Below are 18,898 nucleotides of genomic sequence, written 5' to 3' on the forward strand. Positions count from 1 at the left end.
ATCAATTTGGGCTATAGCTAAAGAAAATGAGAGATGAGGGAGGCGCAGTCATTGTAAACCTACCTTACCTACAGGCAGTCATTATAACCTACCTACAGGTCTCTCACAACTAGACAACCTCAGAACACAGAGAAACAACACAGAGAACTAAAACAGCTTCCAGGGGAATGTCATGCCAAGCCGTTATCCTCTGGCCGCTTCTTGCCTTAAGGGCAACATGCATGCATTTACTCTACCTAGTACCTACCTGTTATCTCCCTGACCCAGGTTCACTGATCTTGGGGCGATAGTATGCATATGCCAAGTTCATAATTTCATTGGCACAAAGCGTTCTAATGGCTTTGGATACCGGAAGATCATGTAACGTGTGGCCATTGGCGGTTTCAACCCATACGGTCTGTAGAGGTAGCGCCGGCTTCCGGCACAAATGTCAGTGCTGTCTTGGGACTCTCTTGGTGTGGTCCCTACTGTTTCTCTTGGCATCACTCTCCTTCGAAAACAACTTCACCGCTGCTTCATATCCGCTCTTTTCCGAAGGCGTCGTACCGGAGCCCCCAGAGTTCACGTCTATTGCGTCTGCTGCGAGGAGTGGCCGCACTCTCGCCTTGTGTCTATTCTCCGCCGCAAGGGAGAGCGTACTTTATCCACTATAAATCCTCCTACACACATAACATCTATATCAATGCCATCCTCCGCGAGCAGAAAGGGGACCACCCTTTTCATGCCCGCTTTCGCTAACTAGAGTGTTTCCTATATGTATATACGAGGAGCAACTTGACTACCTCTTCATAGCCAGTAATTGCCGAAGCAGAACGCCCCTCGTACATAGACCGCCGATCTAAACTACATTGCATGCCATCCCTACCCGTTCTAAGCCACGTCCTAACTACTCTTTCGAGTCCATTTCTCGAAGCAACGGATAGTGGTGTTTCACACCTGATTCCTGAACCTGACGACAAGCCCACGGTTAGATCAAAGATCTAGGTTAATGTCCGTATGTGTGCAAGTAAGAGGTTGGCAATGTCAGCATGGCCATTTCTTGCAGCCCATAATAAAGGTGTCGACCCATTCTTGTCCCTTGAATTTACATCAACTCTGGCTGTAGCTATCAGCAGCCGTACCACAGCTTCATACCCATGTTCTGCTGCATACGATAGCGGCGTCCGCTTCTGTTCATCAGCCTTATCGGGATCATTGCTTTCAATAAGATGCTTCAATGATTCATCAAGCCCAAAATACGCAGTTAGATGTACAGCCGACATTCTCGTGCCTTTCAGGGCTTTAGGGCTAGCATCAGGAAACAATAATGCATATATCATTTCCCATTGGTTTCTGCATCCCCATTGGCTTTTCAGCACCTGGATTGAGGCTTCTACCTTGGCGTTGCACTTCAAGAATGCCATGATGCCTCGGTTATATGTTGAAGTCTTGCGTGCATGATGTCCCCAGTGAACTGCGGCGTACGCGTACAATGGATGCAACAAGAGTCGGTCTCTAAGACCAGTGACTGTCGCGCAACATCCCCCCTCGAAGGCTTTGAATGAGAGATAGGTGAGGCAAGTTTTGAGGATGTAACACTGATGGTTGATAAACCATATGTCCTGTGTTCTCTTCAAGTATTCCTTGGTCGTGTAATGCACCAGTCGAACTTGATTGCTCCAAGCATCGATCGTGATCAGACCCGCACAGATGGTACCAATAGTGTTCCTTGTTGGGATAAACTTGCGATCCAGCTCCGACTGGCCAGGCCGGATTGCGACTGCGTGTTGGAGCTCCTTGAAGGAGAGTGGCCTTTTGGCGTGTAGGATCCAACAAAGTATGTTCTTCGCCAGGTCTCGTTTGCCTCCTCCTTGGTCCTCGATCCTCATCAGTGCTCCGTCGTAAATTTCGTCCAGACCAGTGGGCAAGCTTCGTAGCGCGGTTTCGACATGTCCAACAGTCGGCTCTCGAGAAAGAGCCTCCACAAGAAGAGGAGCAAGAAGGTACCTAATATTGATTAGAGTCAGTCTTTGTTCGTTTTCAGACAACTCCATGATACTTCGGACTGGCATACATTCCGTCGACTGCAGTACATATCGCGCTGATAATATCGTCTTGCAATTGTCGATCTTCCAAAATGAACGACGGAAGCGTTGCTATGTGATGTGTTACGTACTTCTGCACGTCTTCAGCATGAGCACGGATCTCCAACAGAAGGCTTTCACCCAAGAGCCCGACAGTCTCCGCATCATGTCTTGAAGTCAAGAAGATTTTCACGTTGTCGTCGGCTTGAAGCCTCAAGCTTTCAAATATAAGTCGCGCACGACATCCCTTGTCTCGAGCCTCATCCAACGCGTCGATAATTATAATGACGCTAGAGAAGAGCTTACTGGTGGAGTGAAGAAGCATCAAGATATCGTCAAGATTTAGTGGCTTGGGTTGTTTCTTATACTCCTCATGAAGTCTTCGCACGTCATCGGGTACTGAAGCCTGTCTCTGGGCCAGCTGCTTCACTAAACTCGACAGCAACTCTTCTATAGTTTGTTCGTGTTGCCGGCGGTAATCGCAGTATAAATAAGCAATTCCCACCGTGGTGTCATTGTGGAACCGATTGTATATGTCATCAACAACAATCGCCGTGATGATTGTTTTCCCAGATCCTGGAATGCCAGGGCAAAATAGGGTTTGCCTGTCACTGGCCAGCCACGCTTGGTACTCTGCAGAGTTTATGAACCATTGACCAGTTCCTGGCTGCCGTCTTGCAATATGATCCATTTGTGTAAAGGCATAGTTGATTGGAGTGAGCCAGTTGAGGATGGCCTCATCATGTCGATCATGTTGGATATCGAGGAGCTTGTTGACACCTTCTTGAACACCTATAGGCTGACGGTTAATGGGACTGTAACAGGCTTGACCACTTGATAGACTATACATACCAGAAAGCATCTCGCCGATCTTCTTCTCAGCTTGAACCCTGTTAATGGAAACTCGAGAGAGCAGATTCTTTGCATAGGCCGCTGCTGTCATCGCTGCATAACCTCGCCACGAGGTGTTGCCATGTGAGTCTGAGTAGTCACATATACCACGTATGACCAGGCATGGAAAATGGTTCATAAGGCCCGCAGCTTGTGTTTCAAAACACAGAATCCCATTCTCCGCTGCAAGTTTGTCTCGAAGAGCGGCATCCTTCAAAAGTTGGTCCGCCGAGGCTATCAGGCCGTAGTGAATCGTCGGATTGTCATCATCATCATCTCGATCTGGCCTTTGTATGAGCTTTGATGGATTATCGCCGCAGACTGAAGCACAGGAGACTATATCTTGGGACAGTGGGTGGATGATGTCTCGCCGGTAGAGCCTATCGCTGTTCTGGTCTGGTCGCATGTATTTTTTCTTCAGCTTCGGCTTCTCCAGAAGCTTTTGGTCTATGGACTCTTGTATCTGGTGTCCATCAGACTCGTATTCCGCCCTTAACCCGTTCAAAGCGGTTCGTAGAAGCGTCGGCGGGAGGTTCAGGTATGATATGGTTTCCACTCTCTGATCCTGTAGGGTCTTCGTGAAGTCGTAATGCAACACTCCGCCAGTCGCTCTATCGCGCGGAGTGCTGACCACAACATCACCCAGGCGGATGTCATGATTCTTGCTTGGTGCACCGCCGCCAATACCGACCAACAACCCGATTCTGACGTTAGGGAAAGTATGAAGCATGTCTCTCGCAACAGTTGCTGCAGAGGCGATGCCATACTCCCCGTCGGGCAGCACAGCAATGACAACGTTGTGTTTTCCCATCGTGCCTAGCGTATAGTCGTTGTTATCGTTTGGGGAGACATCTTCGGGACGGCCATGCTTCTCGTCGAGAAAAGATTGCGCAGCGACATATTCCTCCTTGATGCAGCACAACCACCCGACGGTGTACTCTTCGTGCTTCAACATATCGGCTTGGGAATGAGACTGAAATGCCAATGCTCAATATGAGGACTTTACCCAAGTTGGAAGGCTTCAGGTGTTGGCTCTCGGGCCCTTTTACATACGTACTTGGGCCCTGATCAGGCATACATGCATTCAGCCACCATGTACTCACCGAAATCCAACTCCCTTACTGAATCAGGCTATTCTAAGCGAGGCTGAAACTGTTGTCGTTGCCAACCTAGGTACTTTTACGCTCTAAATTGTACCTTATCCAAGGCTTCCCACTGCGGCGTTTCTATGAGGCCAAGCTTTGCGTCGAGATGCCAGCCTTGAGGGCGTCGTAAGATGCCTTAACAGTTCTCGTGTTCAGGCGAAAACACAAATTGCCATATAGGGCGCTTACGCTCTATAACACTGACCTGATATTCATCTAGGAAAAGCAACATCTCCTTTGGTTCTCAGTGATATTAGTCAAGCCTTCAAGGGTTTTAGGTGTGAGGCAGTGATGTTCGTGTATCTTCAACCCTCTCAGGTGGTTGGGTGTATGCTACATACAGTACATGTATGTATTCGAGGCTGACAAGGCCCCTGAGCGGCTCAGCGATGCGGCTTAGCTTAGGCTCCAATGGACGCCTTGGGCGGGCATCAGACGGATATACCCTTGATCCTCCATTATGCGTAGTCAGCCACTTTGCGCAAGGAGTCTCGTGCTCTACCGAATGAGCTGTCGAAGCTGCATCATTAGGACATATGATGCAGCTTCGACAGCTCATTCGGTAGAGCACAAGGCTCCTTGCGCTAGAGCGGCCACTTAATTCCCTTGCACGGCATTGGCCTAATCCGTATGCAGACACTCCATTTCCAGTACTACCTTGTCGAGGAGATGTCAATGCCTGCACTTTACAATGTCTCACTCGTCTCGAGTGAAGCCATCCAGATGAACTGAATTGCCACGGAACTCAGGCACATACGACCATATCCATTAGAGAATACGGGATCCCGTCCGCTCTCCCAGAGTCAAGCTAATGAGAGGCAGATTAGTAGTCAGGTGGGTGACCACTGGCGAACACCGGCTGTTGTATGTTTCTTTTTGGTTTCTTCATCTTTTTGGTCTTAATAGTTTGCTTTAAATGTCGGGGTGATGCTACCGTGTCAGAGTCTCGGCGTGTAAGAGGTGAGGGTTGATATGATGGACCATGAGACTACCAACAGGCATCAAACCCTCGAGAAACCCGGACTCTGCCCTTTTCTCAGACTTTAACACTGTCTATGATAATTGACGGACCTCGATGGCCAAAATTGTGACTGTCAAGTTCAGTTGAAGCAGACAACAGAACTGTCTTGATTGTGGTTCAATACACGCATTAGCAACTACCGTAGTGTATCGGGTTAAAGATCAAGAGACGGCAAGGACACAAGATCTCATCGTTCCGCGTATTGCTTACTGTTTGACATTCAATCTCACTGCAAGGGCGTGCGCTAACATCAATGTAACGCGCCCTCTGCCCCACGCGCTGAGAAATGCAAATGTATAGACTTCAAAGACATATAAGCGATAGCCAATCCAGAAGGCTTATTTTCCAATCAACTAAAATCATCATCAGAAACCTCAACAAGATAGTATTCTCATACCACAATCAATCACAATGTCAACCTCAGAATCCATCCCCAAACTCCTCTCCTCCTTCACCGAAACATGGTCCCCCCGCCTCGTCGCCGCCATCAACGACCACCACGTCAAAGTCGCCAAGCTCGACGGCGAATTCATCTGGCACGCGCACCCAAACTCAGACGAGCTCTTCTACCTGCTCTCCGGCAAGCTCACCATTGAGCTCGACGGCCGCGACGACGTCGTGATGCAGGTCGGCGACATGTTTGTCATTCCAAAGGGCCTCAGACACCGGCCCGTCGCGGAGGAGGCGTCCGTCATGCTCATAGAGCATGAATCCACGGTGAATACCGGCGATGAGACGGATTCGGAGAGGACGAGGCAGGTTAAAGATGTTCGTGGGCAGTACTGAAGATGAGGGCTGGTTATGAGAATGCTTCGGAGCTTGCACGATGTTACGAATACCCTTCCTTGACCTTACCCTATAATAATATCCAACCGCATCATCACACGATCGTGGAAGGATGGGGACGGGTATCCAATAATACTTCGTACCTGATCAGCAACATCGTGCATTTCCAGATCGGCATCAACAGCAAACACCAATGGATATGCAAAGCACTAGTAGTAGTATCCTCCAAGGGGGGGTTCAATTCTTGCATCATACCATCTGATCCGGCTTCGGATCCCAATTCAGTGGGCTCGAACCACAGAATGGGGTCCATCGTCAAGGAAGAATCAATGCGTGTACATTTCAGCATTCACCCTTCAGATCCATCCATCCTTAACAAAAAAAGTGTGACCGCTACTCCTCGAAGACCCGGCAGTGTGGGAAGAAGGAATCCGGCAGTGTGGAAAAGCAAGGGACCAAAAACAGCCCCTGACAAGGGGTCAAGCCGAGAGCCTTCTCGCGATCCACCTCGAGATGCCCACATCATCTTGATTTAGCGTGCAAGCCCAAAGCTGCAGAGCTGAATTCTGAAATTGAGATTGGCAAAAACCATGGTGGTGTCCAGTCTGAGTCTGTGTTAGTAGTCGCCTGTGCTCTGCGTCTTTACTGTTGCGCTGCTGCGGCATTGTGTGGCCATCAAACTCAACCACCTGAACGTTCCCCCCTTGTAAGACAAATGGGTCTCGACCCAAATTCTCAGCCCAAAGCAGGCCGCAAACCTGGTCGAAGCAACCACAACAGACCCGGACAAAAGAAGCAAACAAACGCCACCAAAAGCTCAGCTTCACGAAAGCCCAATCGGCGCGCGACCCTCCCGCGGCAGCCGTACGTCGAAGGAATATACAGCCCAAACCAAAATGTGCATTTTGAAACGCCCGAGTCGTGGGAAGACCACCATGCCAAGTTGCTGAACGACACCAAGCGGGTGTACTTTTCGGAAAAGTTTATCATCAAAGAGTGAGCCCCCCCTTCCGTGCCCTCGGATGTGGGACACCTCCCGGGACTGATAGCAAAACAGTGCTCATATCGACGCTCTCATTTCGGTGGGAGCCGACTTCTGCCAGTCTCTGCGCAGCTTCTCTGCCGGGGACGCAGAGACCGGCAAGGGCTATGACTTGACCGACGCAGCCATCGACCGCCTTGCAAAAGCGTGTCCCAACCTCGTCCACGTCAGTCTCGACGGCGCAGTCCAGCTCACAGACAAATCCCTGCTGTCCCTCTTCGAAAACTGTCCCAACCTTGCATTCGTTCAGGTATCCGGCAACGACAACTCACCCGGCAGGGTCAAGGGGACTTCTCTCCGCAAGTTAAAGGACAATTCAGCCATGGCCCCGAAACCGGTCGAGCTGAAATTGTCGGACCAGTGCGAGATTGACGAGAGGCTCGAGGCGGCCATGAAGGCGCTGTCTGCGGCTAGGAAAGATCTTCTCATTCAGGCGGGGAACACGCATGAGGAGTATGGCTCGGTTCACTACTGGCTTGGGGGAAAGAATAAGTTTGAGTTTGAGGTATTCGGGGGTGGTTCCGGCATGGGCTTTGGATGCTGGTGACGGCTGTACCTGCATGTAGTCTGTGTTGGCAAATTCCCACCAACAGCACCCAAAACAACACAATCGTCGATAAATGATCTCCAATAACGCTTTTCTCAAAACCAACGATCCAACAACACGATCCCACGATCCCATCCCATCCGCCTCCCCCCTCCAATCGGTAAAATTGCTGATCTGCACTCGACTGCGGCCGCACTCTCAGGGGTCACAACCAACACAGTTTACGGCAGGTTCCACAGATATCCGGCACGAAAAGCGAGATGTGACATTACAGTACAGTACTAGTAGTAGTAAGAATTTCTGTCTCGTTCTTGTATGTCAACATGACGCGTGATGCAAATCCAATCGAACGACATCACAACAAGCATGCAGAAGAGAAACAAGCAAACACACACAAAAAGCGTACAAGAACATCACTTCTTTAGACATTGTGCCCCAACTCATGCTCATAAAGTAGAAATAAAAAGAAAAAATAAGCAAATAAACAAGCAAAGAGAGAAAAAAAAAAGGAAAACAAAAGAAATCTATCTACTATCCTAAATTGATTGGTATCTCTCTACATACATAAGAATTTCCAGAACAATGAAGCAACAGCTTTCGCCCAATAAGCACCTCAACATCCCGTCTTTCATGTCCTTTTCTTTATACAAAGAAGAGGGGATCAAACACAAATAGGTATCCCGAGTTTCGCTGTCCACACACAACAACAACAACAACAAAGTAATGAAACAGTTGACGATCCCGTTTCCCCCCCGTTTCCCAGAGTGTGCCAAGTCGTGATCCGGGGCCACAACGTCCCTTTCCTTCCGCCCAACAGATACAGAGATAGGAGACGATATGGAATAAAGAAGAAAGAAACAAGAGAAAAATGCCTGGTCGTCCCGCCTTGTGAATCACACATCATGTTTTTTTTGGTTTGTAGGTGACTTTTCCTCATATGCAGTATTTAGTAAACAGTAAACCGAAAAAGAAAACCAAAAGAAGAAAAAAAAAACACATGACAAGGAAAAGCGAGCATGTCATTCAGACTTCATCACTTCATTGCCGTGACTTGGTCCTCATGTTGGATATCGAAGACGAACTCCTGACCGAGCTCGTCGTGGTCGTCAGCATCGCCGGCATGCCGCCCTCCTGCCGCTGCCGGTTGTCAAACTCCTTGAGAAAGGTATAGACGCTGCCCAGCGGCATGTACTCGAGCAGCGGCCGCAGCTCGTCGGGGAACATGTCGGCGCCGTGGTCCTTGATGTCCTCGTTGACGCGGTTGAGGCGCAGCACCTGCATCCAGGACACAATGTCGTCGCCCAGCAAAAACGCCGGGAAGCGCGCCTTGCTCATGTCGTCGAGGATCCACGAGTTGCGGAAGTAGGGCCGGTTGAGGAAGTCGGAGATGGCCTTGTAGCTGGGCACGTCGCGCGGGTCGGTGATGCCCTCGGGGATGTCGCTCAGGTGCGCGACGGGGCCCATCCACTGCAGGACAGGGGCGTAGTCGTCCGGGTGCAGCTCGCGATCGCCCGGCTCGCCAAAGGTCAGGGGCATGCACTTGTCCCAGGCCTTGATGATCTCAATGGCCAGGTCCGACGTCGCGTCCTTGAGGCCCAGCCAGCCGACCACCATGCGGGCGTGGCGGTAGGCCCGCGCCATGTGAGCCCGGCGCTCGGCCTCCTCGCGCTTGTCGCGCGGGTTGATGCACAGCAGGTCCAGCCAGATGCGCAGCGGCGGCGTGCCCCCCCGCGACGCGCCCGGCTCGGCCAGCATGTGCCGCACGTTCTTGAGCAGCGACCGCAGCCAGCCGGGGGCCTTTTTCGGGGCGTCGACGCCGTCCTGCAGGTCCGTCCTCGAGGCGTCGGGCGTGGGCAGCGACGCGGCCAGGAAGACGGCGCGCATGTGCCGCAGGGCCTGGGCGAGGTGGACGGGGATGCAGATGGCCGCGCCGTTGACCATGATGGTCTCGGTGACGGTGATGTCGCCGTACAGGGCCGACAGGCCGATGAAGTCGTGCGACTGCGAGTCGCTTAGCCGCTCGTGCACCAGCCGGCACACGACGCGCTCGTTAATGTCGTTGGTCGTCGCCGGCTGCAGCTCGAGCAGGCGAATCTCGTTGCCGGACCGGTCGAGCGGGCGGTACCGAATCGACGACACGGCATCGGGCGGGGCCATGGTCGGATGGGATTGGCATGCAAATCAGAAAGAGAGAAAAAAAAGGGCCGTGATCAGAAGCGCTTCCTGTCTCGAGGGTGCCGGAACCGAATGGTTACATGTAGGCTCGGGACGTTGGCTCGGGAAGACGAGGTCGGGTCGCTCCTCCAGGCGTGTGAACCGCAACCCAGGGCACCTTTCTGCTGCGGCGGCCAATCTCGATTGCAGCGGCACTTATACAAGTAACAGCCGTGGAAGGGGTCAAGTGTCATTTCCGCCGTGACATTGGGCTTGAACGTGAGCCCTTGCAGCCCTTCCCCAGGCCGGGGTCGGACGAGTGGCCGTATGGGCTCAACAGCACCCGATGCCACAACCGTCCTTAGCAGCCCACCGCTAGTATAAGCTGAAGGGGGACGAGGGCCGTCAGCTCGCCGGCATTGTTTGCCATCGCGGCCCGCCAGCGCTGGCCATCGCAATCAGCCGTGGGACGCAGGCTGGAGCTTGGTGTTTCGTCCGGAAACCTCTGCCTCTCCTCTCTGGGAGCTCGCTCGTCCCGGGAGCTTGGGGCCCTGCAGCGTACTTGTACTATTATACCAGCCCGTACCAAGGGGACACGGCAGACCTCTCTTATTAGCACGCCTTGTTGGCAAGCGAACCCCCAAAGTGTCAGCCGTATTCGGCGTCTTCGCTCGTGCCGGGCTGCGTCTTTTGGCCTTGGGATGGACCTGTCTGGCTGGTGTGGAGAAAGGCAGTGCGCCAATCCCCTTGCAACCAGCCTCCATCTCGCGTCCATCAGCCTCAGTCCGTTTCCCCCAAGATCATACTAACAAGTCACCAACTGAATTGCCGGCCAGCAGATATTAACCAATTGCCGCGAGGCGCGACAGAATACATTGTCCGTCCCCGTACGGCAGTGCTGAGAGATGCTGCCGCCAAAGTCTCCATGTCCCCTGGTCGACACCAATCCTGTCAAGCTGCAGTCTGTGGCCTAGGGAGTTGATTCCTCGGCATATCCGGATCTGGATCGCGTCGGGACAGACTGCCAACCTCAGGTATGTAGGTATGTATCTGTCTGTATTCTTCGACAAAACATTCAATTGACCATCCAGACACGCTTCCTCGGCAACCAGAGGGGCCCTGCGATTCGCATTGACAAGACGCAAGAAACCTCGTACCACTCGCAACTCAAAGGACAAGGGGAGAGACTGCCGTGGGGTGCTATTATCTAGTCGTAGCCATCTGCTATCTGTCACCTTGTTGTCAGTGCGGAGAAGTTGTATGTAAGAACAACACGATGATTCGTGGACTCGTGGCAGTCCTACAAATACTTCCTGACCTGGTCGACAAACAAGACCAGGCATGATATGGCAAGGCGTATTCACGCTTGTTCAGCAAACAGCCAAACAAGACCAGGGCCTCTCGACGTCGGCCAGGATGTTGCTTGCTTCCATTACCTAAGTGGTTATCAAGGCCACCCATACCCCTGCCTCGCACTTTGGTGCTAGGATAACATGTGGCAGGCCTAGCACAAGTCTTATCCGCTCCGTCGCTCTCCCGTCATAACCTTTTGTGTAATCCACATTGCCACCAAGTCCACAGTTCGTCCCCGTCGACTCCGGCAGAAAGGTACGAGTGGCAGTAGTCAGCCAACCAACCAACAGGGCGTGGCTTGGCGGTCCGGTCCTGCAGATGCCGGCGGCGCGGTCGTGCGAATCGCAAGCGTCAATTGCTGTATCCATCTGGATCCTGATGCAATGCAGAGGCAAAGCGATGTACCTGTATCGTGCAGACGGCCATTCTCCAGCATGCCACGTCCGTCACGCGGTCCAAGAAGGCCCATCCTCGAGCCTTGCATTCTGCCCTCGGTCTCCTCGGTCTCACCCACGGCGAACCGCAACGCATGAACGGCCAAGGCTCGATACGCCTTGCTTTCGTACATGCTCATGGGACCACGGCCGCTCGAGTGCGACTCTGCAAGGTCAAGGTCAAACCATCGCCAGCTTCGCAAACCGTGACATCAACCCCAATTTCTCACCGCTTCAACGCTTGCAGACAGCACATACATATAGCTAATCCCAAGGCAGCAAGTGTCCGCGGCGGGAAACATGGACAAGCCAACGAACTTGATATCATTGTGGAGTATGAACCATCAATCGCTCAACAGGGGACCCCCTCGTGTTCCGCGTCTTCTTGCGGAGAGGTTGGCATGGATGAAGGGAAATCTCTTCCTGATCAACCAAGTCGTCAACGTGGTGCCAAGATGAAGATTTCTGGCGCCATTAGCTTCTCCAGTTGACGGTAGCGAGACCAAGAGTGGTATCCAGTTCGGCTCGTTATCTTGCCACTTTGGACCGTCTCTGAGTGGTTGTGTCTGTGTCTGTGTTCTCTCTGCTTCGGTCTCCATCGCTTCGTCTCTTCGTCCTTGGTCAATCTGGGCTTCTCCGTTGTCCATGTGATATCCAGATCTTCCGTGAAGTCGCAGACCTGCATGCCAAGAAAGAGCAGCAGGACTCTCGATCAAGGCCAAGTAGTAATAGGTTGTAATGATACTTGGAAATCCACAAGCATCAGCTTACCCTCGCCCGCCGAGTTCAGCTGTTCAGGTGGGCTCAGGTAAAGCTCCGGTCAGTCGAGGTCAGGTCACCTCAATGTTGGCCTTCCTTCCCCTCCTCCTCCGTATCAATCCCAGCAAATCCTGTGATAGAATGTGACATGTAGTGTTGTTGGTTCACCCCGAACTTTTTTTAAGAGGCTCCATCCGAGTGCAGATGCGGCCTTTTTCCAGGCTGCAGCTGTGCCACCACGGCTGGATAGACGCCCGTTGAAGCAACATATAAACGGACGGCGGGAACCCATGAGCGAGCTCTTGTTGTGCCATTCATCTCAAGTTGCTTCTTCCCGGGCGTCGATCATCGCAATGGCTTTCCTTTGGTGCCAACCCTTGTCCCATCAGAGCTACTGGAGCGAGTTTGACCTCAAAGGGCTCAAGATCAAGATCAAGTCGCCCAAGAAAGACGTCTTCCGGGATGACTCGGGCCAGATTCCCCCATATTTCTGGGCCAAGGGTTTCCGCAATCGGGTTAGGAAACTCCTCGGTCGGAAGCCTAGGAAGCACTCTTTTCCCGTCCACCGTGGCTATTCAGAAGCAAGAGCCTTAGTCGGAGATGGCACTGTGCCGGAGCTGGCGATGCTGTCAAACCAGGCCCGCGCCTTTGTTGCCGAGGTCTTTGCAGATGTCGGAGATGCGTCGGACACGTCGTCCGTGGGCGAAAAGCAGTCGTTGTCCTCTCTCGAGTCGGGCCCTAGAGTAGTCCAGCTTAGACTATCCGCCGATCTGCAGGCGTGGAAGGAATCCCAGCACGCGGCCGGCAATATCCTCCCGCCAAAGGGCACTGGCCTCAGCCAGGCCTCGGCTGGAGCCCTTCAGAAGTTCCGAGCCGCGGGCTGGCCCGACGCCCTCAAGACAAACAATGCCCTCTTTGGCTGCGGCATCGCCAGCCTGCTCATGGGCGCTGCCGATGCGCCCACCATGTTCTCCAACTATGTGACGGACATGGTCTTTTACTATGAGCACGGCTACAACTACGTCTTCCCGACGCTGGAGCCGCTGCTGCAGAAAGGCCTGGAGGATCCCCATGCGCTGCGCGCTCCAGGGGGTCGCGAGCGGCGAGACGCCGTCTCTCTCGGCAAGCAGTACATCCAGGGTAAGATCGCGCTAGAGGACCGATTCAAGAAGAACTTGTCGTATCGATCCGCGCGACTGAACCGGCGCACTGCTCAGATCGTCTCCCTGTCAGAGAGCAGCCTGCTGGGCATGGCAGCCGAGGCGATCGCACGCGGCTGCGATCCGGGGGCCGTCATGGCCGATCTGGTCTTCAGCTCGCCGGGAACCGACGTCGTCGACGTGGGGTGCGATCTGGTCAACTCCGAGGTCATGAACTCGTTCCTCAACGTGACGGACATTACCGAGACGGGCGTCGTCAGCGAGGAGGTGCTGCGCCGGGTGTACGATGCCTATGCCGCAACCGGTGCCCGTATGCTGACCCAGCGATGGCATGAGCCGGTGGCCAGAATGTGCGCCGCCCTGTACACATGGCACATCCAGAACGACCGCCACATGTTCTTCCGCCGTGCAATCCTAGGCTGGCCCAAGGCCCGCAAGACGCCGAACCAGCCTCAGTTCGAAGCCGACTTTGACGAGGTCTTTGACAAGCAGTACCGCACCACGGGCTTCAGAAGACCTCTCGAGGCCAAGTACGCCTGCAATGGCGAAGACACGTGCGATCATGTCCACCAGTTCTTCCATCGCCACCAAGACAAGCCGCTGCTGAAGGATCTCTGGCGCTTCCTCGTCACCGAGCCTCTCGCGTATGTCCGGGGCGGCGTGGTCGATGAGGGGCGCGAGTACGAGTTCGCAGAGGGGTCGCGGCTGACGATGGCCGATCTCTTCTCTCGCGGCCAGGTGCTGGAGATGGTCTGGATCATTGCCCATGCGAACCACCACGCCTGGCAGGTGAATCATCTGTTTGAGGCGGCCATGTTTGGCAGCATCCTGGACGGGGGCAAGCTGATTGGCAAGCTCGACAGACAGGAGGCGAAGCCCGCGGACGAGAAGAGCGTGCAGTGAAGAGTCGCAAGAAAGTGAGACGAAGTTGAAGATGGAGTGAAGTCGGATTAGAGTTGGAAAGAGGAAAGAGGGATTATCAGACTGTTGCGTGTCATGTGCAAGGCTGTTGGGTCCAGCCTGAACCAACAACATGTACCAGATTGTACCAGGCAGCAGACGGGAAGTACTGCCTTACTTGGATTGACTTTGGAGGAGATACCACGCGCAGGGAGGCTTTGTCTCTCCACGCGACGACGCTACGGCCATGATGCAAGTATTGTTTCATTGTTTTTTAGGACGAAATGACTTACGGTAACGCAATTTAATGATCGATTGTTTGTGTTTTGTTTTCTATCCAACCTACCTCTAACCTTCTAGTGAGGTAGAGTTGGGACCGACGTGGTTCCAACGGTGAAAGAGACCAACAAACGTTTCATGTGCCGTTCAGACGCCATTTGCACTTGGAACTTACCTACCTGATTACCTACCTACCTAGTAGGTGGTGAAACGGTAAACGGGGACTTATGCAAGCGCCTCCGATATAAGGTACCTAAGGTACTGTCGACAGTCGTGAAGTTGATGTACGTAACTTTATGTTAATAGACACCCAAAGTGCCCAGCATCAAGATGAAAGAACCGCATCACATGCGTACCACCTGTGCTAGCAGGAGCGGCAGAAAATTTAAGATACCTAGATTACCTATGCTACGGTCATTCAGGGTTTCAGTGCGTTTCGCAACTGTTACGAATGCGAATTTCGGAGCATTCAATCCTTTGAAAGCCAATCCATCCTAGCAACATGGCTGACGAGTCGTCCGTCGACCATACACTTATCAGCGCATGCTCAATGCATCAATAGTCATTCTTCCAACATCTCATAGCATCAAGGCGAGTTAAACTCAGACATTGGGGCGTGTGACCGTCACTGAGTGCCTGTGAGTGCCTGGGAAACATGGAGTGCTGTTCCCTTGATCATAGGAGTCGGTTCCTCTTCGAACTGACTACCCATCCATTGACTCTTGAAGGTAATCACTGTGAGCACAAAGCCTCGTATGTGAAGGAAACAGCTTGATAGACAAACACCAACTGTTTCAATGATTTGGCACTAAGATGGCATGGCATATACATAAATTTAGGTGTGAGCTTCCGAATAGTGGCAAATGGTATCTGAATAGCCGTCAACGACATCGAATCACGGCACTACAGCACTCCTACAACAAAGACAGGCGCAAACTCAATGCACGTTAACAAAGAATTCACACTTTCATTATACCCAAAGGATTGTTGTGTTCAGTGCTTCGATATAATCTTCCCGTCACCATGCGTATAGACTCGGCAGCCCGTATGACGACGGTAACTGAGACGCCTCCCCGTATTATTGATATCGCTGACATGCAGGATGTTTTGCAACTCCACGTGCCTCTCTACTTCTAGTTTCTCCCAAATTGTAGGACAAGGAGTCCCTCAAGTTAACATCAAGCCAGATATAAACTGTTTCAATGTAAAGGTATATATAATTTACCTACCTACTGTAGGATCCTTTCGACCTCGTAGAAAAGACTATGTACTGGCATGCGTCCCACGTAACATCGACGTCGGAATAAGCATAGCAAGGGGCGCAAAAGTTGACGTGAAACGCATCATTCTAGAAGTCGTACGCCGGCTTCCATCCTCGAAACGGCTTGGCTGCATACATGCAGATGCGGCTCCCCAAGAGTTTGGCGACCTACATCAAGCTGTGGCTCGTGATACATTCCCCTCCGACAGGCTTGTGGTGAAGAATCTTGGGTGCCACATGCGTGACATAGACTTCAGGTAAAGAGCATCTAGATAGCCTCACAGGTGCATCATGCCAGCATGTGACACAGGTTATCCGACCTGGCTTCCGCTGACAGGTTGACATCTTGGTCGTGGAGAGAAGGCAGCAATGGAGAAAACGAACGGCAAACGGGCTTCCCGTCAACTTCCTTTGGATGCGCGCGTGTTTGCATGACTCTTGCAAAGCCGAGAGGCCTATGATCCGCAGAGTAACATGAGCGGTGGTTGGACAGCGCCGAATGCACGCGACAAGAGCCAATTGCAGATCTCGCCAGCTTTGACGTCGCTACACAAGCCGCGCGCTCGCATTGAGGTGACCCGTGCGAAGTATGTGCACACATGATGTGCAAGCTCAGGAAGCGTTCGAACAGACACTTGCACCACCTGTCGGTAGATTCTTACAGGTGGTGGTACGATTCGAGGTTGCAGCTGGAAAACCAGCATCACGACGTCTGGTTTCGCAGATGATATTCCATGATCTGCACCAGAGATCTTCAAACGAGTGGTTTGTTGTATGGAACAGCTCCGCCAATGGGCTCTCACATGATGCATTACCAACAAAACGCGGGGAAGCGAGCAAAAAGCAAGGCAGATCGGCCTTTCAGTCGTCCATCAGGACTGTGTCTATGTAGAGAAAGTTCCCAAGTGGCAGACAGTCAACTCCCATTGGCTTCTAAGCATGATGCCAAGTCAATAAACAACGAGGATACTAGCAGACGTGACAAGCACCCGGCAGACTGCTCACGAATCCCGGGTCAGGACGGGTTTGGTGTTGGGGGCTAACGCAGGTTGTCAGCAATCTAGATGAGGCTCCCATCCAGCCGTTTGCTAGTTGGCTAGGAAGGGGCCAAAGAGATAAGCATAAAAACAGGGACGAAGGATCGAAGAGAAGGAAGAGAATTAAAGGGGGCCGGACGGGGACACAGCTTCTTGGCTCTGTCTCCGTAACTGCAGATCTCACCAATGCCCGGGGCCGAAAAACGCCAGGTTGTGGTATTCACGGAGCATGTCGGAACGGATCACAGGAGCGACGGCGAATTGGCTGCCGGAAGACGGGCGACAACACGCGCCGACGTGAAGTTCGGGAGTTTGAGCAACGGAGACACAGGTTCAGCCCCCATCGGAATGGAAAAAAAGGGAGGAACAAAAGACGAATCAAGGGCGTCATAAAAATAGCAAACAATAGACCGAAGACGAGGGCGAAGAAAAAAAAAAGGAAAACGTCGCGCGTGCTGCCAAGGAAGACGGTGCCGAGACCTGGCTTGGCTGGTGTCTCGTCTCGTCGGATTGCCTGCAGAGGCCGGATCTGAGTCGTCACGAGGCGGGTGAGACAGGGCAAGGGAAGAACAGGGAGAGTCGTGGAACGGAAGCAACTGCATTCGACGACGGTTCCGGCAAACCGGAACGGCCAATTCCATTCGGGGCTCTGTTTTGATCGAAAGCAGCCGGGAGGGCGAGACAACAACAAAGCACGGCATAGCAGAGCATAGCAGAAGACGGCGGAAGAAAACAGAAAAAGGAAGAAGGCAAAGACGGGATCGCCAGTTTGGCCAAGACTCTGCTAAAATCACAGGCTGGAGCCAACACCGCCTTTGAAGCGGCAGAATCGGTCCACGGCGCTCCGCCAGCAGTGGCTTCAGGGCTTCTAGTGGCCGCCAGCTGCTGCCGCCTAGGCGAGGTGGTGCCCCAGCCCGCAAAATCCCCACGCCCCGACGCCCTGAAGGGCCCGCACTGGCGCTGTGCATCAGCGCTGGACTGGGGGGGCTGGCGGCGGTAGTTGCTTGGCGGCCGCGTTGGTTGGTTTGACGTCCAGATTGTGGCATCATTTCTGGTGACGGGCTTTTTTTTTTCGTCGTTCTTTTTTCCTGGGCACGGAGTTTGGCGAGGAAACGGAGACGAGAGCGACCAGGGAATCAATTGGTGCTCGGTGTCTGGATTGAGGGATTGTTGCAGTTGCCATCGGATCTCAGGGTTCAGGGCTGGCCATCGGACGGAGACAGCACAAGTCCTCGAATCACGACGGATGAAGCGAGTTGACATTGATACAGTATCGCAATACAGCACCGACAGCCATTCGACGACGCTCAGCCTTGATGCAGCCGCGATAATGATCCATCTGATCAGATAGCGCCCAGCCCTCGGAGCGTTTCCCCCCCATCCTTGCGCCGGTCCACGAACTTGTGCCGGGCCCATATCGGCGGCTTCGCCACGGAACCGACCTGTCCGATCGAGTGACGACACAGAATACGAGTGGATGACCACCAACCACGCACACAACACGCCCGCATACACATACACACCTACTATCACCTTTTACCTGCTACATAGCGACACTCACCCACATTCCCGTCTCCTGCAACTCGCAGCCTCGCGCACGGCACCTCTTGCTGCCAGTCTCCACCCCGTCCATCCATCTTGCGCTGCTTCTCTGCTGCTTCCAAGCCCTTGACTCGGGATTCGGACTCGCTCAGACTGTGGCTTAGCGGCAGTCGAAATCCAGGTCCAAAATCCTTATCAGAACCTTGAACTTCGTCCTGGCCTTATTTCCACGTGCAAAGCCCACTTCTTCCGTCATTCCTGTCCTGTCACCCTTCACCTGCTTCACTCTGCTTTCTTCTCCTCTCATCATCCTCGATTCTGCTCTCCTGCATGTCTCGCCATCACGACGCCCCTCGCTCGGCTACCATTGACTGGGGAGTTACCTCAAGATTGCAGTGCCAGCCCGTAGGCCGCTGCTTCTCCCGGCTCCAGCGCCAGCCGGAGCCCCAACCCGCGCCTTGAGCCAGCAGGACCAGGTTCGCAGCTTGAAACGAAGCTAGGAATTGATAAAGCGATAAAAAGAA

General features: G+C 53.0%; 6 protein-coding genes across 6 annotated transcripts; 3 read left to right on the forward strand and 3 right to left on the reverse strand.

The window, feature by feature from the left end:
* Nucleotides 1–17: 17 nt before the first annotated feature.
* On the reverse strand, nt 18–3,909 carry TRIREDRAFT_120927 (uncharacterized protein; the record flags this gene model as incomplete). Its single annotated transcript, XM_006963786.1, has 7 exons — nt 18–59; nt 97–109; nt 248–277; nt 668–738; nt 1,122–1,986; nt 2,156–2,855; nt 2,916–3,909. 7 exons carry the CDS (start codon nt 3,907–3,909, stop codon nt 18–20), a joined length of 2,715 nt encoding a protein of 904 aa, XP_006963848.1.
* A 1,622-nt stretch (nt 3,910–5,531) lies between these two features.
* TRIREDRAFT_43397 (uncharacterized protein) lies at nt 5,532–5,759 on the forward strand (the record flags this gene model as incomplete). The annotated part of the gene is made up of 1 exon (XM_006963512.1): nt 5,532–5,759. A coding segment is annotated over one exon (228 nt), but the record flags the coding sequence as incomplete, so codon positions are not given.
* An 862-nt stretch (nt 5,760–6,621) lies between these two features.
* TRIREDRAFT_120928 (uncharacterized protein) lies at nt 6,622–7,495 on the forward strand (the record flags this gene model as incomplete). Its single annotated transcript, XM_006963606.1, has 2 exons — nt 6,622–6,902; nt 6,964–7,495. The coding sequence occupies 2 exons, from the start codon at nt 6,622–6,624 to the stop codon at nt 7,493–7,495; spliced, it is 813 nt and encodes a 270-aa protein (XP_006963668.1).
* A 1,038-nt stretch (nt 7,496–8,533) lies between these two features.
* On the reverse strand, nt 8,534–9,652 carry TRIREDRAFT_59028 (uncharacterized protein; the record flags this gene model as incomplete). The annotated part of the gene is made up of 1 exon (XM_006963787.1): nt 8,534–9,652. One exon carries the CDS (start codon nt 9,650–9,652, stop codon nt 8,534–8,536), a length of 1,119 nt encoding a protein of 372 aa, XP_006963849.1.
* Nucleotides 9,653–12,548: 2,896 nt separating this feature from the next.
* Nucleotides 12,549–14,393, forward strand: TRIREDRAFT_120929 (uncharacterized protein; the record flags this gene model as incomplete). The annotated part of the gene is made up of 1 exon (XM_006963607.1): nt 12,549–14,393. The coding sequence occupies one exon, from the start codon at nt 12,549–12,551 to the stop codon at nt 14,256–14,258; it is 1,710 nt and encodes a 569-aa protein (XP_006963669.1). The 3' UTR covers nt 14,259–14,393.
* Nucleotides 14,394–17,369: 2,976 nt separating this feature from the next.
* TRIREDRAFT_105401 (uncharacterized protein) lies at nt 17,370–18,870 on the reverse strand (the record flags this gene model as incomplete). The annotated part of the gene is made up of 3 exons (XM_006963788.1): nt 17,370–18,274; nt 18,394–18,589; nt 18,758–18,870. Coding segments are annotated over 3 exons (1,212 nt in total), but the record flags the coding sequence as incomplete, so codon positions are not given.
* Between the last annotated feature and the right edge of the window lie 28 nt (nt 18,871–18,898).

Source organism: Trichoderma reesei, assembly GCF_000167675.1.
Source record: "Trichoderma reesei QM6a unplaced genomic scaffold TRIREscaffold_5, whole genome shotgun sequence".
NCBI classification, from domain to species: Eukaryota; Fungi; Ascomycota; class Sordariomycetes; order Hypocreales; family Hypocreaceae; genus Trichoderma; species Trichoderma reesei.